The 22592-nt window shown below is 37.8% G+C and overlaps 1 protein-coding gene across 8 annotated transcripts in view; it reads left to right on the forward strand.

Annotated features, from left to right (window-relative positions):
- ELMO1 (engulfment and cell motility 1) overlaps positions 1-22592 on the forward strand; it is a 302865-nt gene that overhangs the window by 99785 nt on the left and 180488 nt on the right. For all 8 annotated transcript variants that reach the window (XM_086847363.1, XM_086847353.1, XM_086847346.1 and 5 more), the window contains 6 exons: positions 6150-6249; positions 12254-12405; positions 13340-13418; positions 17269-17319; positions 18759-18881; positions 20234-20365. In XM_086847363.1, the coding sequence (XP_086703489.1) occupies positions 6150-6249; positions 12254-12405; positions 13340-13418; positions 17269-17319; positions 18759-18881; positions 20234-20365 (637 nt within the window). The remainder of the gene's footprint in view (positions 1-6149; positions 6250-12253; positions 12406-13339; positions 13419-17268; positions 17320-18758; positions 18882-20233; positions 20366-22592) is intronic.

Raw genomic sequence — 22592 nt, forward strand, 5'->3', positions numbered from 1 at the left:
CCCACTTGATCTGCATTAAGATATTTATTAAGAGAATCTTTATTGGTCAATGTAGATGTATCACATCAGTGTAGTAAAGAATATGTCTGTGACTAAAGTTTATTCTAACTTTGGAAGTTAAATCCTGCCAGTAGAAATTTCAGTTTACATGAGGGTACTCAGTTTAATATTTTGATTTCCAGCAGTAGGATGTGAGAAAATACAATTAAATAACACAAATTATTGAATCTGGGACTTGTACTGAAAGATACCAGAGCCATTGTTGTGGATGTGAAACCAATAGTTCTGGAAAATGTCTTGCTCATATGTTTTGAAGATAAAGTGTTTACATTACTGCTCTATGAGTGCAGTTATCCAGCATCCTGATTATTTTTCACCCATGTATTAATGGGAAAGGATCTAGTGAAATAAGAATGATAGAAAACCCCATAGAGCTTGATGTCATGAACTAAATTATAATATTTCTCAGGATACACTTCCTGTCTCCTTGACTAAAGATACTTAAAGGAACCAAGTTCTAATTCAAAAAAACAAGTTACTTTGGATGTATGAGATGACATAATAATTTTTTTAAAAAATCCCATTAAACAGCTCTGTTAATTGACTTCTGCATTGCGGTGCTAAACTGTAGTCAAACCAAACTGATGGGAGAGTGATGTTTTTCCTGTATAGTGATTCCTGGGCTTTTAAGAAAAGTGGTTCATTTGAGGAAATTGCCATGAAATGAACAAAACCAGAAATTTAAAACACAGCGAATAAGAAAAAAAGATAACTCTAATCACAACTTCAGTGTGTAATAGTTCCTCTGGGCTAGTTTCCCATGCTTAATGTACCTTTAAGTGGATTTAGTCATACTCCATAGCAAGAGTATCTACACTTGGATTTATTCAAGAATATTTACAGTTATGTTTAAAATTCATACCTTGCTTTTCTTTAATGAAAATTAATTTTCAAACATAGTGAAACCCTGATACTAGAGTTATGAAGCTATTTCATGATCTTGGAATGTAAGGGATCTGAAATCAGTAAGGCTGACCCCTTTTAATGATACAGTGAAACTGTACAACAAAGAAATATATCAGTAGTGCTTAGCTAGCACAATGAAAAAGAAAAAAATCTGTGTCAATTGCTGTGTAGCAGTTAAGTGCATTTTCTGTAATCATCTAGAAAAATAGGAGCAGCTACTACACAGATTGTTCCATCATTTTCATCTGCACTAAGTACCCAGTAGGTGTGAATTCCTCCTGCTTTGATTTGACGAGGCTAATTTTACCCTTGGAAAGGTTACTTGAAGAGACACGGCAGTGTAGAAGCCGTGAAGAGGAGCCATAGCAATATAAAGTTCACACCGTGCTGGCAAAGCATCCTGCTACATCATCAGTCTTCATTTTAGACTTAACTTAGTTAGATTCTGGCCCCCATGGCTTTTTCCAGAGCTCTTGTCCTCTGATGATTAGATATATTCTGTTCCCCTGTAAAAATTTATTCATGGCCATTTATTCTTGACAGCTCCAATTTGAAAAGCTGTTCTTACTCTTTGATGTTGACCTCAGTGATGTCAGGCCTTTCAGCTGCCCAGTATTAAGCTGTGAGCCCAGATAAGGGACTTAGTTAACCACTCCTGCATTTAGTAGTAGGCTGCTACACTCCTGTTACCTGCTGCCTAATTAAATTGTTTCTTTGCTGCTTTCCCTTGCAAAATTAGAGCTCAGTTTTGCTTCTGTTTTGCCCATGAAAGTGGTCTGTGTAAAGGTGTACATTCTTTGGCTTCTAGTCCCAGTGGGCTGGTGGCTGTGCACTTGTTGTAACAGACAAGCAACAATTAATTTCCAGATTCTACTACACAAAGGTATTTTTCATATAAAACATGAGACACTTCATCTAGCTTGGTAAAAGCTTGTATTCCTTTTTTTTTTACCTGATGACAGTTGAGCCTGACTAATTATCTTGATTTACATAATAATTTGAGCAGCCAAGTATTTTTTCCCTCCATAGCAATGATAAAATGTTCATTTTGTTATGTGTGTGGAACATGGATTGAGATTTTTTTAAATTCCATTTTTAAAAATATCTAGGGGATTTGGGTGTTAAACTGCCATTAATTTATTTTGAAAAGTAGTCCAAGTTGCTCTAGGCATTTTTCAAAATAAGCACACGGGATAAAAAGATGGTTTAGCAAGTAGAAATGATACTAGGAAGGCATATGTAAGAGACAGGCGTGGTAATGAGGGTCGCATGCACATTCCTGTCATTTTTATTTTCAGGAAAGAAAAATTAGTATCAAATTGTGTGGAACAGTTTGGGTTTGTTTTTTTTTCTTTTTTTTGTTTAGTTTGGTTGGGTTGTTTTTTTTCATCAATTTTCTAAGGTAAAAATAAAGAGAATTCTTAGGAATTTAAATTAACAGGTTTGATCTGGTATTTCTCTAAAGGCTAGTGATGTAGAAAGCAGCTGTTGCCTTAATCTTCAGTCAGGTTTGTCAGAGAGGCTGAGGACCCACAAGCTGTATTAGAGCATGGCCATCCACTGGAATGGCTCATGCTGGGGCAGCTGATGGCATTGCAAACCTCAGATTTCTGCTGCCTAACAGCAGATTTCTCAGATTTCTTTTGCCAAGACCTGCTGTGGGTGAGGAGATGCTTCTTGACCAGCTCTCACAATGGGGATTAGAAGAGGAGAGTCAATAAAGAATAGCAAAATTTTATCAGCTGTCCCAATGTAAGGCATCCAAGAGCCAGGGCCAGAATAGCACTTAGGAGGTAGCACTTAGTACTTCTTGCAGAAGTAGCTTGCCTGAGAGCAAAGGTTATTAAGATGTCAATGTCAATGAGATACGAAATTGCAATTATACAGTGCATCTTTCTGGTCATTTTCCCCTCTTTCTGCATTAAAAAGCACCTTCATTAGGAATTATCCTCAAACTACTTAGTAATTTAGCCAGAGCAGCAAGGGTTTGATAGTTATAGAACTGTTGTGCCTGGTGCTACAGATTATTCTAAAAATGTTTTATGAAGAAAGAGGCTCCATTATTTGTTTGACTTTTTGTATGATCAAAACCCTTATAGAGACCTTGAGTTAAACAGCTCCTACCACGTTTTTTAAAGATTGCTATTTTTATAAACCAGCTTTGAGTCCCTTGAAATTTCTAGCCTCTATTCTGTCTGCTGCTGTTAATAGTGTGAGTGTGTCTGTGTGTGTGTTTTGAAACGAATTACTTGAAAGTCTATTTCTACCTAACTGCTAGTGTTTAACCACTTAACAATGAATCAACACCCATCCCCTCCATCCCTGCAGATGCTTTAATCCTCATCTTGCCCTAGTTACCCTGCAGATTGCTTTCATCTTTAGCTGTGCTACTCCTAATGCTTATCCCTTAAGCCTGGCTTTTGACTTTTGCAATGGCACTCAGTGTATACGTGTCCTGGCAGGTGCATGAGTACAGCCATGTATTTTAGAAGGTCATAGTGTGTGTGTGTGTGGTGCTGCACAATAATAGAGCTGAACTATTTCTTGCTGCTTGATTAGTCCCAGTGTCGTACCTCTTCAGTCATTAATTATTTGCAGCACTGTCGTTGCTGGAGTGACATCTGATGAGATGTCTGGTCATTTTAAGTTGAAAAGTGCTTTCACCTTCTGGATCCCAAATGGTTGTATCACTGTCAGATCTACTAAAACTAGGTTTATACATTCAAACCAGAATTGTCAGCTCCATTAGCCCAGTTTATTCCCCAGAGCTGTGGAGGAGCATGGATTAATCAGTATTAATCAGGTAGGACTGATCAGTAGTTTTGATGAGAAGACTTAATGAGACTGGTGAATCCAGGTTAGTTTAATTCCTTTACATTCCAGCCATTCCATCCATCTGAAGGTGAATATCCATGCACAAGTTTAATGTAGTTTAAGTAAGCCCTCTAAATTATACCATTTGTTGATGGAGATTAGTTTTCATATACAATTTGTTTACAGAACATCATTCATATACTAAATACAAGTTAATTTACTAAATTTTAAAATGATAGATGAGAAAATTTGTCTCTGTCAGATTGTGTGCTTAGTTTAATGCTGGGAGAGATTTTTATCTACTTTTCTACCTATATAGCCTACCTTTTTAATTAAAAAAAATATTTGAAACTAATTTAATTTTAATTAATAATATTAACACTTAAAATACTAGTATTCCTTGTATTTGTAGAAGTATTCTGTCGTGAAGATGCATTAGGATTTGGTGCAAGCTTTTAGAATAAAGCCTTTCCTAGGGTTTCTCTTTTATTTGTGGGTTCATAAATAACTATATTATGCAAAAGGAGTGAATTGGAGAACATGACAGGATTAGAGTTGATTAAATTTCCTTCAGAGTCTTATTGTCATCTTAATATGAAATCCTTGTTTATTTGGAGTGCTAATGATGACATTTTAAATCTGATGTAGTTCTTAAATGATTCACAGTATTAAAGAAACCCCAAACAAACAAACCAACTACAACAAAAAAAAAAAAAGGCAAAAGAGCATCCTCTGCCCACCAAAACAAAACCCAGAACTTCTAGACCATTTGTTTGCTGAAGAAAATATTCCCTGTGAAATTACAGTAGATTTTTAGAGACGTTATTTTTTTTGTTTGCTCTTTGGTGTAGGTTTTTCACTTTGTTGTAAGTAACCAAAGCCACAGAGCATACCTGTATTTACTAAAGGGGAAGGTGTTTTGGTGTTTTTTGGGTTTTACTAACAAAATGTCAGGAACTACAAGGGTATTTTTGGTGGAGGGAATCTCAGGAGTTCTGACAAGATGTCCTTTCTTAAATGAAAGGGCCACTAAAGGCTGTGTCTCACCATCTGATATCCCTAAATGGCAGATTAAATCCAGCTACTGGAGATGCTGCATTGAAGCTGATTTGTCTGCCTTATTCCTCTGCACTGCTGTAAATGTCTTCCATCTGAGTGGATGTTCACTTTTTTTGTGTTGGGTTCATGCAGGATAGTAGGATAAGCCACTGATTAAGGAACACCAATCAATTACATTAATTAACTATGGCTGTACTACTGGACACAGGTTTTCAGCAACCTAAGCTTTGCAGTTCCATCCTGACAGAGGTTTTTTTTCTATTCTATCTTTTTATTAGGTGTAAGCTGTTGTATTAAAATTACTGGGACTATTCATGCTGTTTGATTGTATGATTTTGCTTTTTAATGGCTTACTGGAAGAGTACCTTGCAGGCAGTTTGTCGTGCCCTGAAAGGTAATTCACTGCTCCCTTTCAGGATCTCTGCACTGCTGTTTGTACTGAGCAGTTACCTCATTGAAGGGCTTCACTGAAATCATTATGGCTGCTGACTCTTTGGTGCCCTGACTGTATAGAAATGAAGCTAATCTTTAAAAGTTGTGGTTTAACATGAAAAAATCCTGTGCATCTAATCACATTATCCCTGATGAGTTTAAACTCATTTGGAACTTACTTGAGTTCATACAAAGATGAGTTGAATTTTAAATTTACAGGTGTAAAATGAAGGGTAGTGGCCTGCAAAACGTAAATAATTTGAGCTGCACACTTTGCAATTTGGTTCCTCATAGAAAAAGTAAAAGACATGCATCTTCAGGTTCAAATAAAGAAATCAAGACATTAACTGTTAGAAAGTTGCTGCTCAAGATATAGAGTCTCTTCTGGTGCATTTTTAAAGCATATTTGCTTCCTTGTAAGAGAAGGAATAAATAGTGCTCTAACTTCCCACCAGTTTGCTTGATACAGAAGTACCAAAATGCGACACCTCTACAAGTGTCTAAGTCTCTATAAGTGCTAAGGAAAAAGTTCACTTCTTTCCTTTAGATCTAAATTTAGATCTAAATTTCTGAATTTATGAGAGAAGTTTAATTTGGACTGACTGATTTATTATTTTTTTTGAGCATTGCATGCAGTGTTCTGCTGGGGATTACTTCTTCTCTTACAACTGCTTTCCTCCAGTTGACTATTCTTGTTATCCACACTAAATTGTTTTGGAGACTACCTATAGCACGGCCTCTCTTGCTCTTCTGCTGCCTCTTAGTCCATAATTGGCTTCATTTTCCTGCCTTTCTGAAAGCTTCCTGCTGCTTTATTCCCTTAGTCATTGCCCTGCTGCATTACTGGTAAATGTTGTCATGACTCCTGTCTCTTGCAGCTTTGGAGATATGTTGTCCTTTACACTGACTGCATTTGTTGAGCTGATGGATCATGGGATTGTATCGTGGGATACATTCTCTGTGGCATTCATTAAAAAGGTAAATTTGGAATCAATGCTATCTGTTCTATATCAGTTTAAATATTTGAGGTGAGTTGTATTTGGGTTTGCTTTTTTTTTTCCTTCTTTTTTTTTTCCCCAGGTACATTATTTAGGTCATTGGTCAAAAAAGGTACATGAAAATGGGATTAAAGTGCTGTGTCAAACCATAAATGTTTTTAGCTGCAGGATCTGGTTCAGCTTCTGTGGAAATCGGAGTGAATTGGGATCAACACAGTATTAGGCTTGTTACATTAGAAATTAATGTATTGCTTATTCAATTACATTGTGACCTCCCTGTGCAGATAAAATACAGTTAAAGCAAAAGATTAGCATTTTGATGCAATGTACACTGAGTAATACCATATTTCTGGGAAAAAAATCCCAGCACTGAAATGTTTCCTCTTGGGTATTGGAAGAAGAGAAATGAATTAGTTTACAGTTTGAAATTAGGATGATACCTATTAAGCTGATCAAGCTGAACTTTGCCCCTCTGAATCTTGCAGTTGAGGTATGTGGTTTTGAAACAGATCTGTCCACAACATATCTTTCTTTACTTACCTGTTGGAGATGCACAAAAGCAGCAGAAACATGGTAGTACTCTTTAGGTACAGAGATTTAGAAGACTTCAGAAAAAGGTTTTGCTAGTGATTTAGCACTTCATTCACTGGAGAAGAAGAACCCCAAAACCATATAATTCTTCTTTACAAATAATTTTCAAACCTGATTGAATTTCTCATAATTTTAAGTGCATTTATTCTGGCTCAAAATATATCAGTTACTTCACTAAAATAATATCCAAAGCAGTAATGAAATGAATATAACCTGTGGCAAAGAAACCTTCATTTTAGCAGAGTGCGTCAGAGCAAGGACTTTAAATTTAGTCAGAAAATTGTTACCATCGAAGGAAAGTAGAAAATGACTTTTGTTGCCAAAAGTGAAAGAAGGCTCAACTGTGAAAAAAAGCATTAGGTTTTTTAGATACTAAACCACAATTTGGGTCATTAGAGATGCTGGATGCATTTTTAATAATGATAAAGAAAATATATAACTGATCTGAGTTTTGGTCTGGTTTTAAATTTTTTTTCCAATCTCACAGTTGAGATAGGTTGTGATGACAATTGTTGTTATCTTCTAATGGCAAAGAAAATTCTATAACTGCTTTTAAATGACTGCAGGAAATACAAAATCAAGTCCAGAATGCCTTACTTTCTAGGGGAGCCTACTATGGAACATATGAAGAAACTTGCTAGAATTAGTTTAGAGCATCTACTTTGTTATTGGCTCAAAACAAATGTCTTTGTCCAGCTTTATCAGCATCTTTTGCTCTGTGGATTGTATTGTGACAATAGAAGAAATTGTTGTGTTCCCCTTGTTAATGGCTCATCTCTTCTGTCAGGCACTCCTATAGGTTTCCTTGAATGATTAGAAAACAAACAAAACAAAAAAAAATGCCAACAAAACAAAACAAAACAGAAAAAAACCCCAAAAAACCCAAACCAACAAACAAACAGAAAAACCAATGACCCCCCACCAAAAAAAAAAAAAAAAAACCACTCAAAAAAACCCTCAACCAAAAAGACACCTTTGGACCATGTCTCATCTCCGTGGCAGAAATCCACAACTTCATCCTCACTTGCTCCTCTGATGTTGGCTTTTGACAGGCCTCTTGAGGTCCTTGATGGGTTTGTTCCAGTGACTGACAGGATGGATAAGGGACCTGATAAGTTTCTGCTGAGGGGGAACTTGCAATCAAGAGCTTCTGCCTTTGGAAGCTGTCTTTCATATTAAATGACAGCTAAACTTGAATGGGGTTCAATTAGTCTGAATTTTTTCTTGAGCAGTTTTTTAACCTAAAAATGTAGAAGCTGAAGGAGATGTTAAGGGGAATGTGTGATTGCTTCTAAGGAATAACAGTTTTGTGTTAGATGCAGATTTTCTCCCATCCTTTGGGTACCTAAAGACCGTTATTCCAACTGCAGCAAGTAAGATTGACACTTTCAATAACTTTGTTCCTTATTTTAAGGGAAAATAGCATCATTTGGAAAAACTTCCTTATGATCTGCAGAGTTCTCTCAAGACCTTTTATTTGTTTATGATGATATATAGCTCATTTCCAGATTCCATAGTTGCCTAAAGGATTAGGATTCCAAGTTCTTATAAAAAGTTGCGATGATTGGTTATCAAAATTATCTTGGTTCTGGCCAGGACAGGGTTAAATTTTGCTGTATCCAGGGGTGGGTACAGCTCAGATGCAGAGGTTATTCTATACCAGCTCACATCATTTTCTGGGGACGGAGGAAGGGGTCCCTTGGGTAGCGTGGCAATAGTTCAGATATTCCCAGTTTCCACATTGCAAGCATTCACGTGTGAATCGTTCACCTCTCTCATGCTCTCTGTTGTTGAAAGGGTTGCTGTTACTGTTCTTTTTCTTACTTCATTTCGGTTTCCAGTAAGTTGTCCTTATCTCTAGCCATGATGTTTACCTTTAGGGCCTTCAATTCTCCTCAGGCCAGCCACGGGAAGTAGGGGGAGGGAACAAGTGACGCATTGTTTGGCGTGTTTCAGTGCGAGCATTAAACTGGGAAATACCATTCCTAAACCATGACAAAAATGCACAACACAAATTTGGTGCTTCCATCTTTAGTTCCTGCAAGACGAGTAATTAAGTTTGTAGTATTTTGTTTGAGATATTTTAAAAAAGTCTTTAAAAATTACTTATAGAATTGCTGTTTCATAAGAGTATGATGCAGAGCCTTAATGTTGACAATTTTTTGCTCTACCTTCTAAAATACATTGTGCAGGAAAACAGGGTGGCAGTCAGAAAAATATTTCTGTATGTCACAGCTGTCAGTTGTTTTTTTCTGTAGTCAACTGCAGCTCTAGTTCCTTACCTTAAAATTATATGCATCCTTTAAAATTTTACTCTGCTTTAAATCTTAACAGAGGCCAACAACTTGGACAGGTTTTTCTGTACATTTCTGACAGTAGGAAAGTGCAGGCAAATAACTAATGAATAATGAAAATCAGATCTGTTTCTTTCACTGTTTTTCTCCTATGTGTTTTTCTTTCTGATGCAGTTAAAAAAAAGAAAAAAGAAAAAAGAATAATAATAAATTGTTGTTGTTATTTAACAACTTTATCTTAACTTTTATTTTATTTATTTTATTTTAAAATAAATAATTCTATTTTAAAATAAATTTTATTTATTTTAAATTTTGAATTCTCTTTTGTGCCTTAAGTGATACTGAACAAGGAGGATGATGCAGTTTTAGTTTTATAGGTTGGTCATCTACCCTCAGTTTACATATTTAATTCCTGTTTCTAAAGAGCATGAATGTGCAAATTCAGAGTCTGATTCCTAATTTTCCTTGAAACTGATAGGAAGTTAAGCACCCTGACTCTTCTTTTGCTTGTGGCTATACATGTCCCAAGAGGACTATGCAGATTTTATGGTTGCAGGTATTTTGCTGAAGAAAAATTTTATCCGTAATGAGACACGCCCACGTGGCAGGTTTTCACTTGGAAGTGCAAAGCAATCAGGTTTTTTTCTTTCTGGAAAAGATAAAATATTTCCTTCAGCTTGCATTATGTTAATCATCAGAATTTTTGATAAATGAACGCAGGATTATTTTTGGATGTTGAAAGCCCTCTTTGTGTGGTGCTTAATAAACAGAAAACAGCAAATAACACAAATTTGAACTGCTGTTGATTCTTTTCTCAAGAAGGACCTATTTTTTTTTCCACATCCAGAAACTCAAGTGTGGGAATAGAATTTCTTTTTAATGCAGTTTTTTTCTCCATGGAACTTGTATGACTTATTTTTCAAGGTAGACAAGCCTATTATTTCTGGCCAGGCTTCATGCTTCAGCAAGGTGGTTATGAATACACACAGCTTGACATGCAAGTTACCCACCCAACAGATGTTTTGCACCTATGTTCAATGTGATATGTCTTTTTAAACACACAAGACAGCTTTGTACCTTGTGTTTGTGTTTATGATTAAAAGATGTTATGGCCCAAGGTCAGGAGAATAAATGAGGCTAAGGCAGCTTTTCCTAGACGGAGGTTCCAGTTATCTATACTGTTTACATTTCTGCAGGTCCCTGATATGAAAATATATCCCAGTGAAACATTAACTGCACTTGAAGGAGGTGCTGCACCAAGAATAGTTCAGAAATGTCAGGGCTTCTAAAGAGGTGACAGAAATCTGGAAATTCAGGGGACAGTCTGGACACACTGGCTGTGCATGGGTGCCTGAAGGCTGAAGCATCCAGGGGTCACTTGGTTTAATGCATGAGCAGTGCAGAGTTGCTCTGTGCATACACTGTCCCTGTCGTGGGTCCTGTGGAGATCTGGCAGCTCTGGCTGTGATGCATCAAAACACATCTGGATTACCATTAGGAGAGGTGGGGTAGCACAGTGCTTCTGACATGCATATTGTTGCTCCAAACAGCATATTGTGCTTTGTATACTATTGTAAATATTATTTGGCTCAGGCCTTGCTGGGAGAAGACATTGGGAGTCCAAAATAGAAAAAGGCTAATTGAGTTGCTTCTCTCCTCCTGCTTTCTATTCATTCATGGCTTTACAGATTCATACAGGTTCTTTACAGAAAGTGAAGTAAATATATATTCTCTGAATTGAGTTTCATTTAGTGTAGGATGTTCCTGCTGTGGTAATGAAAACCAAGTAGCAGAGCAAACAGCAGCAATGTAAAAGATAGGTAAAAGAAAAATATGTCCCTCTTTCCTTGTCTCCAGCCAAAGTTGGGTGTTTTGCTCCTTCAGTACTATGTAAAATGTCGCAAGTACAAAACAATACCGTCGTCCGTGTGTCAGCATTTTAACGTGACTTTTTCAGGCAGCTATACAGCTTTTCCAAGCATAACGCAGGCCTTTCTTCCTCCTTAAAGGAAACAACTCTTAAGTCTCAACAAGCATCCAGAACTGGAAACAGTATAACTATAGTAGTGGCTTGTAGCAGGAGTACTGAAGAGACAGGTGAAATTTTTTGGGAGGAAGGAACATATCAAACTTGAGACAGGTCCACCATAGCCTGTTACTTGGCTGTAGAGAGCAAGTAACTGTGGTCACACTACACTTCTGCCTGTGCCTTCTTGGGTGCCTTTCATTCTGACTGTGCTGGTGTTGGTGTATTTGAAGAAAACCCATGTCAGTTCTTGCTTCCTGCATCAGCAGAAGGCAGGTTTCTTCCCGGGAAGCTGCGCGCGTGGGCTGGGCAGCATGCGGGAGAGCGCGTGTTGCCACATCTTACCGCACAGCTGTGTTGGCTCTGCAGATGAGCGTGCAGCTTGTCATCGTTACACTGCAAAATAGCAGAGGTCAAACTTGGTTTTAATTAATGTGCCATTTGCTTGTGGCAGCTTGCAGGAAAAGGGAAGGTTATTAATGGGAAGCTGGACTCCAGACAGAGCTGTGGAACCAGTTGTCCTGATCATCAACAGAGTTTTAATTTATAACCTGGAAAGAGCTTTCAGCATTATTGGTAACAGCAAGCAGAAGAAAAAGGCATATTTTTCTAGATTGTGTTTTGCCAGAAAGCTAGGTTATAAGTTTCTCTTTTGAAATGTTTGCCTTAAGCCTAGATATTTTTTTTTTTTAGAAAATTGGCTGCACAGATTTTTTCTGGAGAAAATGAAAACTAGTTTCCTTGTTTTTTCCAAAGTTTTCTACACAAAAAAAATATAATTGTTTAATTTTTTAATGTTGATTTATCATGTTTGTAATGTAATGATGAAACACAAGTTTCAGTCATGTGAATGCTGACAATAACTTTAGTGACTTGTGCCAGCTGTAGAACCTGTGCCACTGTGTTCTTTGATGATATATGCTGTGCCTGGTTGATCATTTTCAGGTATCCACTGATAACTGGCATGTGGACCAGGCTACTTTTTATCCTAATGCCTTTCTGAACCACATCAACATTCTTACCTTTCTGTTTTCATGACAAGATGTGAATTCTCTGAATGATTGTATTTGTAGATAGCAAGCTACGTGAACAAATTTGCCTCGGACATCTCCATTTTGCAACGGTCGCTGGCAATCCTGGAATCAATGGTGCTCAACAGCCATGACCTGTACCAGAAAGTAGCACAGGAGATCACAATTGGGCAGCTAATCCCACATCTGCAGGGGTGAGTGTCTTTGACTACTGCTTAATATGTGGATATTTTTTCCCCCCAAAAAATACCACGATATTTGGAGAAAAAACAGTGATATAAAGACCAGCAACCACCTTTGTGATTCCTGCCTCCACTACTTCAGTAGTGACTACATAAATGGTAACAATCCTTCTGGAGTTGTTTGGTCATTAAGTTTTCTTTAATTTTGTTTCATTTGTTTTTCTATAAGCTACCTATGTAGCTTAGTATATAGTTTATATAGTTAGTATCTACTTTATAGTTGGAAGTGGGGAATGAAAAGAAGACCACCCTGTGATAATGAAATGTTTAATGCCATTAGCATACAGATGGGGCTGTTTTGCTTGCCAGACTCTGAGAAGTGTGTGAGACAAAAATTGCTTAACTTTTGCTGAATGCATATTTGAAAAGGGAAGGGCTTTTTCTTAAATAGCAATGTGAAGTGCTTAAATGGATGGAAACTGCCTCTTGTAGCATAGAGTAACAAACTGTGCATAGTTATGCTTGTCTCCCACCTGGGACATTTTCAGTGCACCTGAAAAGCTGAAAGTGAAACCTGAAAAGTGAACCAACAGGTTCACTTCCAGAAGCCTTTAAGGAAGATTTGTCTTCTTATCTCCAGACCTTGGGTACCTGATGGAAAAAGGTTGTCATACTCTTGCCATGATTAGTGAAGGGTCAATGGCAGTTCAAGGGGCAGTTCATTCCATCTTTTTTTAATTCCAAGTCTCCCTCTGGGACATCATCTCTCTCTCAATAATGAGGACAGCCTGGTTATGACCAACCTTGGTTACCTAACTTACATGGTTTACATGAAGGGCAAACAACCCCTCCACTTCTACCTGCAGAAATGCAGCTGGGAGATCAGTTTCTACAGCTCATGTGCATTTGTGTTCTTCTCTCATGTTTACAACATTGTTCCAAACAGGACAGACCAAGAAATCCAGACGTACACCATTGCAGTAATAAATGCACTCTTCCTTAAAGCACCAGATGACAAGAGGCAGGTAAGTTGATGGGGGCTGTATACCTATGCATCTGTGGGAGAAAAAGTGTCTCATAGTCATACTTGCAGCTGTCCCAGCCACACTTTTCCTGCAGTTAATTAAAACTGAAACTCGTTCTGTTGTTTTGTGCTGGGATATAATTCATTTTAATGGAGCTACCTCCATCTTGCACCAATATTAGGAGGGATTAAGCATTCTTCCATGCTTTTGTAGTTCCCTGTGACCTCATATGAACCATATTGACTGTGGCTGACTGTAGTATTTATTGTACTGAACCCTTTGCCAGCACAGCTTGTAAACCCAGGCTATTTTTTGGTAGAATGTTTTCCTCCCAGATTTTTTTATTAAAAAGTGTGTTTCTTTTGCAAACAAAAATATCTTGCCATGTAAGCATTTCATGACTTTTAAAGTGTGCTATTTTAAGTTAACTTTAGTGCCAGATATCATGAAAAATTTCAAGATTGCTACTTGATGTTAAATGGGGATGGAATGTGAAGTGTTATGAAATAGTGAAGTTTTATCCATGCTTATGAAGTTGCTAGCCTGTGTCAAAACAGATTTAGTCATTTATTTATTTAACATTTCTGTCACCAGGAACAGTGATGATAATTCTTGTGGTGACATACTGTTACTGTCCAGAACAAGTTCACTGAGAGCTGCTGATCAGTTCTGACAAGGACTTTCCTTAGATTTATTTCCATTTTTAAATGCTGGAGACTGTTTAAACAAACATCAAAGCCCTAATGAGGGTTTTTGAGGGAGGGTTGGTTGGTTTTTTTGGGTTTTGTTTTTTGTTCTTAAAAATATTTTTAACATTGCAAACAGGGAAAAGTATAATCATGGTTTAATTAGGAAAAAAAGGCTCTTCCACCCCTTACCCCTCTATTTTTTTCCTTCTTCCTCCAATAGAGTCTTCTGTATAGTTACAGAAGGCTAAGAAGGCTAAGGCTACTACTACACTTACTAAGGCAAGAAGGCATGTAATAACCAAAAATTAGAATAAAAACTTTTCTTTCAATTTTGGCATAAATTTATAATAGATCCTTGTAAAAACCCCAAAGATTTTGTTGTTTGGATTTTGCTATCTACAGTGAATACTTGCTGCTGCGTTTCTGTGAAGAGTATGCCTTTTCATATTTGAAGTGGAGGAATAATGTCAGATGTAGATAAGACCTTAGTATTAATCAATGGGCATATGTTCCTTGAGTGACAGTAACACAGTGTATTGCCAGAGAGCAAAACTGTACCTTGCCAACAGTGAAACCACCTAGTGAGGCTGGCAGTAAGCCAGGCAGACTTCACCTGTACTACCTGCTGCTGTGACATAAAATTGTTAGTCATGGAGTTTATGATCATCAGGAGATAATGATCTGCTTTGGCTTTGAAGGATAATAGCTCTGACACTTGCAGGAATTTTTCCTCAGCCTTTAATAACCCAGAATATGCAGTCAGAATCTGTTCAGCTTCTCTTTATGTCTGTCTTGTGGTTAATTAGTAAACCATACAATAGAGAAGGTAGGTGTCCATTGCCTTCCAAATAGCATTAACAGATGGCATTTACTGAACCCTGTCTTTCTAAGACAATGAGCTGAGGTGATGCAGTCTCATGCAATTATCTGGGGACAGCCACTCAAAAGTTAATGTTCAGCACTCACTACTAATATGGTTAGAAGTGACAAGCTGCACCAAAACTCATATGACTCCAGGAACTTTGGCACCCTCTCTGCTGCTGACTTACAGGCATGATGTGGATGGCTGCTCTGCAATTAAGGAAGGGATTTAAATTGGCACTGCTGTCTGAATTCTTTCCCCTCACTCTTTTTTCCCCTCTCTCTCTCTGTTTCTGTAATGTAAAAAACAAGTCCAAGATTTTTCCTTTTAATGAGAACTGCCTGGTTGCTTTGCTTCTTCTGCCCCTGTGAAGGACCAAATCATCTAGAGAAACCTATGTTACTATCAAAAAAGAAAATAGAAAAGTATATTGGGAAAGACGTGAGAGTTTGAGCAGTGAAATGATACTGTGGATGTTTGAAACACTTCTTTCACATTTGTCTGCATGTTTTGCAGAGAGGTTGCTATGGGAAATGAGATGGCAAATTTGGTCAGATAATTCTCATCAGCTAGTACAATACTCATACTAGAAGAGGCAGCTTATTAGCTGCTAATGACTATATAGGCTTTTTGGAGACAAAGATGATTTTGATGCAATAATTGGTTTTTTGAATGCTTGTTGCTTCAATCAATTTTAGTCCAGTGACAAAAAACCTCAGTATCTCAATAACAGCTTTTTAAATGATAGCTATAAAAAAAAGAAATAAAAAATTGAAAATCTTCTGAAAAGTAAATAGAAGGATTTGCTTTTTATTATTTTCTTTGCATTGAATGCAGAAATACCATCTTATATTCTGTACCTGTTAATCTTTTGGCAGTGGATACATAGTTTGACAAAAATCCAGCCAGTCTGTTCCAAGCAACATTGAAGTATATCATGTGCATGGCACTCCCCCTGCAGCTCAGCTGCGCATTTCTGGAGGAGATGAGACCATCTATATCATCCATTCCTTTGCTCTTTTGCTGCTATGTGCAATTGAAACCTACGCAGCCAGAAAAGACTTAAAACCTAAAACTGAGTTTCTCTTTTCTTTGTTCCCTTTGTGTCTTCTTTATCACTCTCATGTTCTGTTGCAGCACCCTTTAGGTGGCACAAAGAAAAGAGTTCAACATCTCTGACTGCCTCCCATCTCACAATAAGAATTATTTTCTTTTTCTCAGCAAGTTCTCACCTAACACTTGCTTTATTTACACTGCTACAGTAGATATGTTTTAGTCATCCATTCTTCATATGTTTCATGTTATAGGCTCAGTTTTTCTGTTCTCTAGGGGATTTTTTTATATATAAAAGTGACTAGTATGTATTCTACATCAGTCTTCAGCCCTCACAAAGTTCAGCAGGAATGCACTGCGTGCGGAAACATATCCCTCATATACACACACACACACACAGACATATGTACACACACATGTCTCTACTGCTGGAAAAGCTCATGGAACTTAAAAATAGGGCATGCTCTCATAGGTACGGTTAAGATTAGACTCTTATGCTTGGCAAGTGTAAAATAATCCCTCCTATACATTGTAGGACAGTGGGATCAGCTCTAAATAAAAAAAAAATAAAATATTTCCTCCGATGCAGCAAAGACAGTTGAGATCAGCTGCTTAAGCATTAAAGTAAAAGCATACTCACCTTGTTAGTAATTTCAGACAGGTCTAGAAAGACAAGTTGACTTAAAAGCAAAAGAGTGGCCCAGTGTCAGCATTGCTACTAAAATAACAGTAGGGGGAGAATTGTCATTTGTCGTAATAAAACAGCACTGATTTCTAGATTGGTTTATTGAATGAAAGTAAGAGCACTTGACTTTAAAGCAGCTGAAATATTAAAGTAAATAAGTAATTTATTTGACATCTTGTTTTAAAGTCCTGGCTTGCTTTCAGTCCATGCTTCCTTCTGTATTGTTTGTGGGGGAAGGTTGTGCTTGAACAAGTGTATAAATACTCCCTTGACCCCAACAGAGGTCTCTTCTGAAGTCTTTCACCACACGTTTTGGATCACCAAAGCCTTCAGCTTGTGATGTATTTTTAACTATCTTGGTCTCTCTTCTCATGGTAGATTTTTCTGACTTTGTGATCCCTTAAATAATACATACAGTCATAATGCTGATTCCTTTCATTTATAAGTAACAATGCAGAAATGTAAGACCTTTTAAGTCAGTGTGTTTTTCTAGCTATGACACTAAAATACCAGCTTCTGGCTATTTATTTTAAATTTTTTTTTTTTTTTTTCCTAAATCAGGAAATGGCAAACATTTTGGCACAAAAGCAGCTTCGTTCCATCATCTTAACTGTAAGTATATAGTTGTCAAAGTTACTGTTGAGTAGGAAAAGTGACTGCATTTTTGGTGGTCATAGGTCTTATCTTAATGTGTTTTAATTGCCTTTTTATTTTGATATGTTTTGCAGCCTTGCAATATAGAAGATAAGGTTTGAATGGTGGTTGAATGGGTTCAAGAATACTTTTTGAAGGGTCACAGAAATTTTGGTTCCTTCATGAAAATGCAGTATTAAATACCCCTGTGTTTTTTGGTTCTTTTGATTATTCTGTCTTGATTGACACAATTCCTCATGACTTGCACACAAGAAGCATGAATTAAAGCTAATGAAATAGTTAATGAATATAAAATTGAAGACCTGCATCTGTTATCATGAAAATGAGGGATTTTGCATTTGACATTTGAGTAGATTACATCTGCAGTGGAATGAGGGAAAATCTTTTTCTGTAGTAGTGAGTGTAAAATAAACAAAACAACAAACAACCCCTCTCACTTTCTCATTTGCTATCATAATTCCACTGATGCATTCAAAACCCTCAGAATTTAATGCAGAAGGCATGTTTTTACACTGTTTGAGTTCATAAGAAGTTTGGAACAATCATAAGAATAATATTCTTAGGTGTTTATTTATTTCATAAAATGCTTAAGTGCCTTTTGGCAGACAGATTCTTTTATTCTCTGTAACTGTACAACATCAGCTGACACATTCATCTCCCACTTGATGATGCTTTCCTTATGTATTTTGTTGTGGAGAGTCCTGGGTCCATTTCCCATATAAAACTACTCGGTGTTTTTGGCACACCAGGGATTTTTAAATTATCCATCACTTTTCTGTTTGCTTTGTGAATGGGATAACTCTGCATGTATAAGGCAACATATACTAATGTATTTCTAAGCAGTCTTCCTCATAGAGATTGGAGCTGTCTAGTAGAAGTAAGATTGTGGTGTGATGCTGACTCCCTGTTGAGCCCTGTTAAATCACTGTACTCTCTGGCTGTGTTTGCAGCCTGAATACTTTTCTGCTCAGACAACTACTCAAATATTTTCTTATTATAATCTCATAGAAAAAAAATAACTAAAATACAGAGATCTAAACCTATTGGGATGGAATTATTTTTTCTTTGAAGTGGCTTCTCAGCAATGTTTTTCTTTTTGAGCATGCACTGTTTTTCTCAGTGTATGCACAGACCCTATGTAGTGTAAAGTTGTCTCTCCTTAAGTTACTTAACACAATATCTGAATCAGTGGTGCTAGTCCTAGTGGTTTGGTTTTCAGGGGTGAGTTTGTATTTGTATATGGAGGTTTCTGGCTGTTTAGATTTTTTGGGGTTTTTTTCATTTCTGGAGTACAGATACACTATTGCATATCAAGAGCATTCTTAGAAATATAAACACCTGACTACACCCTCTGTAATTTTCTGATTCACCAAAGATCTGTCTCTCTTTTTTTACAGCATGTTATCAGGGCACAGAGAGCCATCAATAATGAAATGGCACACCAGCTATATGTTCTGCAAGTGCTTACCTTTAATCTTCTGGAAGACAGAATGATGACAAAAATGGATCCACAAGATCAAGTAAGCATCTGGCATGATCTGGTCTTAGCAGGAAGAAGACAACTCCTAACTGATGTACCTAAAGCTCTTCATGGAAGAAAAAGACACTTGCTAGGAACATTTACATAAGTCATTCATTTTCTCTCTCTGTGAAGTTGGGTGATGGGCTTTTTTTTGGCTGTAAAAAGATGCACTGGCTATTTCATTCCTTGTGCAAAAGTACAACAAAATGGCCAGGCAATTCTCCTTAGCATGTAGTTCCATGAAAAGAATTTCCTGTCTTCCTGAGCAGAAACTCTGAGCTGCTGAACAGCATTTGTTTCCTTTGTGTCCTTCTCAGAAACAATAGAGATGTATGGTCCTTCCTAAAAGTCCCTCTGTAAAGTATTTGAATTCAAAATTGAATGTTTGCATGAAAACTATCTGGCATGATAGAGTTGAAGCTAAATTGTGTAACAATAAACCCTGGGTTTGTTACTGGGAACCTATAAGGTATTTAATTTTTTATTGCTCTCTGTGTGCAGACATCGACTTTGGTACTGGTCATGGTGCAAGAAATGACACTCCCCTAAGATGTTCCAGAAATTTAAATATAGGGTTGATGAGCCATAGGGATGATGTGTTTTCTTTCTTTAATTTTTGTGGCCTTCATTTAGGCCCTGTACGAGGAGGAACCTGATTTCATTTTTAAGCTGAAGTCATCTTAAGGCTTACTGATAATTTGGAGAAGAGGAAGTGGGAGAGTGAGATAGCTGTAAACATAAAGAGACATCATGTTGTAGGATTTTATGCTTCCTAAGTTTGAGATGGAAAAATTTGACTCTTGGGAATGTACATGCAATCAATTAGTGCATATCTCCATAGAGAGTGACTAACACAGTGCTGTTAATATTGCTGGTAGGCTGGTTATCACTTTCCTGAGACACTTCCAGCTGCAGTAATTCCTCTCTTGCCTATTTCTGCAGTAGCAAAAATGGATAGTTACCAAAATGAATGCAGAGTGCTGAGTCATTTTGTGTTCATCCAGCAAGGCTCTTAAGTACCAGTTTAATCACCAGTTAATTTGAAATATGTGTGATCTCTTGACTTCTGTGGTTAAAATTGTGTAGTCAGAGGCCTTGCTAACCTGGGTGCTGCTTCTGGAAATCAACACTTAAACACAGAGTGTGGATCTCATAAATGTGAGGACTTTTGAGAATAACCATGAGGTTATTCTTGCTGACTGTCTCTCCAAGTATGAAGTAGGGAATTTAGACACAAAAACTTTGGGCAGTGGGGAGGAGTATCATGTTTTTAAACCTTTTGAGGTATTGTTTAATTAAGTGAGAGATCAGTTATTTTAACCAATTTTTTTTAACCTCGTTTTAACATAGGCTCAGCGGGATATCATATTTGAGCTCCGAAGAATTGCATTTGATGCTGAATCTGAACCTAACAACAGCAGTGGCAGTATGGAGAAAAGGAAATCTATGTACACTCGAGACTATAAAAAACTTGGATTTATTGTGAGTATTTTTGTGTGATAGTTTACTGAAAGTGAGTGCATGCATTCATTATAGTACCTCATTTCATTAGTCTCTTCTCTTACTTGGTCTTCTGTATATTTCCTAAAAGGGAATTACTTTCCTCCCCTTCCCCAGAAATCCTGCTAAACTCCAAGTGACAGCTTTAGCAGAAGCCAGAGTGCTGGAATGGATGCTATAAACCCTTTACAAGGGATAGGCAAAGAAGTAAAGGCAGTGGGGTAGCCCTGTATGTTAGGGAGTGTTTTGACTGCCCAGAGTTTACTAAATACTTACTGACGATAGGATTGTTTATGGGTAAGGAACAGGAGGAAGGTCAGTGAGGCAGATTTCATGGTGGGAATATGTTATAAGCCACCCAACCAGGATAAAGAAGCAGGCAAAACATTCCACAAGCATCTGTGAGGAGTTTCAAGATCCCTAACACTTGTTCTCATGGGGCACTTTGAACTTAGCAGCTGTCAGCTGGAAATACGATACAGCAGAGAGGAAACATTCCAGGAGATTCCTGGAGTGTGTGGAGGATAATTGAGGCCAACTGTATGAGGTTAAGTAAGGCAAAGTGCTGGGTCCTGCAACTCCATGCAACCATCTGTACCTGAGGAAGTGTGTCTGGAAAGCTGCTCAGAGGAAAAGAACCTGGGGGTGTTGGCCAGCAGCTGTCTGAACACGAGCCAGTGTGTGCCCAGATGGCCAAGAAGGCAAACACCATCCTGGCCTGGATCAACAATAGTGTGGCCAGCAGGAGCAGGGCAGAGATTGTGCCCCTGTACTTGGCACTGGTGAGGCCACACCTCGAGTCCTGTGTTCAGTAAGAAAGATACTGAGGTGCTAGAATTTGTCCAGAGAGGGCAACAAAGCAGGTGAAGGGTGTGGAGCAGCTGAAGTAGCTGGGGGAGTTCAGCCCAGGGAAAAGCAGGCTCAGGGGAGACCTCATTGCTCCCTACCTGGAAGGAGTGTAGTAGCCATATGGGGTGGTCAGTCTCTTCTCCCAAGTAACAAGTTACAGGACAAATTAGTTTTAGATTGGATACTACATAAATATTTTTCATGGAAAGGCTTGTCAAGCATTGGAACAGGTTGCCCAAGGAAGTGGTTGAGTCCTGGGCTCCGGAGGGGTTTAAGAGATGTGCAGATGTGACTCTTAGGGACATAGGTTATTGATGGTCATGGCACAGTTGGACTCAATGATCTGAAAGGTCTTTTCCAACCTAAAAAGTTCTATGATTTTAGTAGGAAGAAATAAATACCTGAAGTTTAAGCATGTAGTTTTTCATGACATGCCACCATTAGAATCAAACTTTTAAAGATATCTTGGATGAACAGGCATTGCCTAATGGATCTGTGACAGACCTGTAAAGTCACTGTAGTTTGTTAGTCCAATAATATGGACTTATGAGCACAATAAGTCTGAGGTATGACTCTGTGGTATTCACTTTTAGGGCCTTGTGTTTTGTTTGCTTGAAGCCCTTCAATCTGTGAATAGGGGATGCAGCATCTCTTCTACCTTAATCATATGAATTGGAGTTCTGGGCTTGCCTAAAACCCTGTTGGGGAGCAGAGCATGATCCACCTAACTGTTGCACACATTTATATTAACTAATTATGTGTATTTTTCCCCCTCTGGAAACAGGGTGTGCACATGTACAGCGAATTAATATCTTGATTTATTGTTTACTCTAGGTCAGTATGCAGTTTTCTTTCTCCTTAGGTAAAACAATATGCTTCATATCTCCTGTGATTCATTACTGTCCTGTTGGTCTAGCAAATGTACACTGAATATTGTACAGTAGCCAGAGTTACAGAGAGACATTTCAGCACTCTTGGTGCAAACTGGAGCTTGCTGTGCAGTCTGAGTGCTCTGCCCAGCTCTGTGGCATAGGGCTCAATTCTCCCAAAACCACAAGGGAACTGGGTAGAGCCTTTCTGTGTTCTGACAGCTGTTTTCATTACTGATGAATTAGGAAAAAATTACAACTGGATCAGTGCTGTTGTATCTGTAAGGAGTAATTAAGTAAATGGAAGGGAAGGGAGGAACTTGGCATTTTGGGGTTGCAAGCATGATAGCAAAACTAGTGCTTTGAAGGAGCTTTTGAAGCTCAGTGTGAGGTTTGCTTTTTTTGTTGACTCATCCCTCAGCTTCATTAATCCCATTTGAGCTGTTCATTGGGAAGCCTACTGAAAACACTGGCAGTTGTCAAGGGTAACT

The sequence above is a fragment of the Cyanistes caeruleus genome, chromosome 1 (assembly GCF_971803275.1).
Source record: "Cyanistes caeruleus chromosome 1, bCyaCae1.hap1.1, whole genome shotgun sequence".
In the NCBI taxonomy this organism is placed as follows: Eukaryota; Metazoa; Chordata; class Aves; order Passeriformes; family Paridae; genus Cyanistes; species Cyanistes caeruleus.